Source organism: Colobus angolensis, unplaced genomic scaffold (genome assembly GCF_000951035.1).
Source record: "Colobus angolensis palliatus isolate OR3802 unplaced genomic scaffold, Cang.pa_1.0 Scaffold121, whole genome shotgun sequence".
Lineage (NCBI taxonomy): Eukaryota > Metazoa > Chordata > Mammalia > Primates > Cercopithecidae > Colobus > Colobus angolensis.
Genome location: NW_012113253.1, coordinates 7,347,715 through 7,348,072, shown reverse-complemented (window position 1 = coordinate 7,348,072; position 358 = coordinate 7,347,715). Strand labels below are relative to the sequence as shown.

Here is a 358-nt window from a genome sequence, read left to right as displayed (position 1 = left end):
CGGCCGGGCTGAACTTCTCGTAGAGCATCGCCTGGGTCACATCGGGGTGGAGGTCCCCCACGTAGAGCGAGGCCATGGGGTAGCTGGGGGCGCTGGGGTTCATCTCGGCACGGCTGCCCGCAGGGCCACAGGCCGCGACCTTTCCGTGAGAGGAGGAGAGCGAGTGCCGGGGCTGGGGGCCGGAGCCGGGGGGAGGGGAGCGGGAGCAAGCGCAGAGGGACAAAAATCAACCGGAATTGAAAACTACTCAACGGCCGCAGAACGGGGTCGATCCACTGCCGCTGGCTGCCGGCTGCCGGCGGGGAGGGAGGGTGGCGGTGTCGGGTCCGGGCAGCGGGAAGGCCTCGGTCTCTTGGTT

The 358-nt window shown here is 69.3% G+C and overlaps 1 protein-coding gene across 1 annotated transcript in view; it reads right to left on the bottom strand.

Moving 5' to 3' along the window:
* The window catches only part of PABPC1 (poly(A) binding protein, cytoplasmic 1), an 18,411-nt gene extending 18,053 nt beyond the window's left edge, over window positions 1-358 (bottom strand). The window contains exon 1 of the mRNA XM_011931948.1: window positions 2-358. Coding sequence (XP_011787338.1) covers window positions 2-103 — 102 coding nt within the window. The 5' untranslated portion in view covers window positions 104-358. The remainder of the gene's footprint in view (window position 1) is intronic.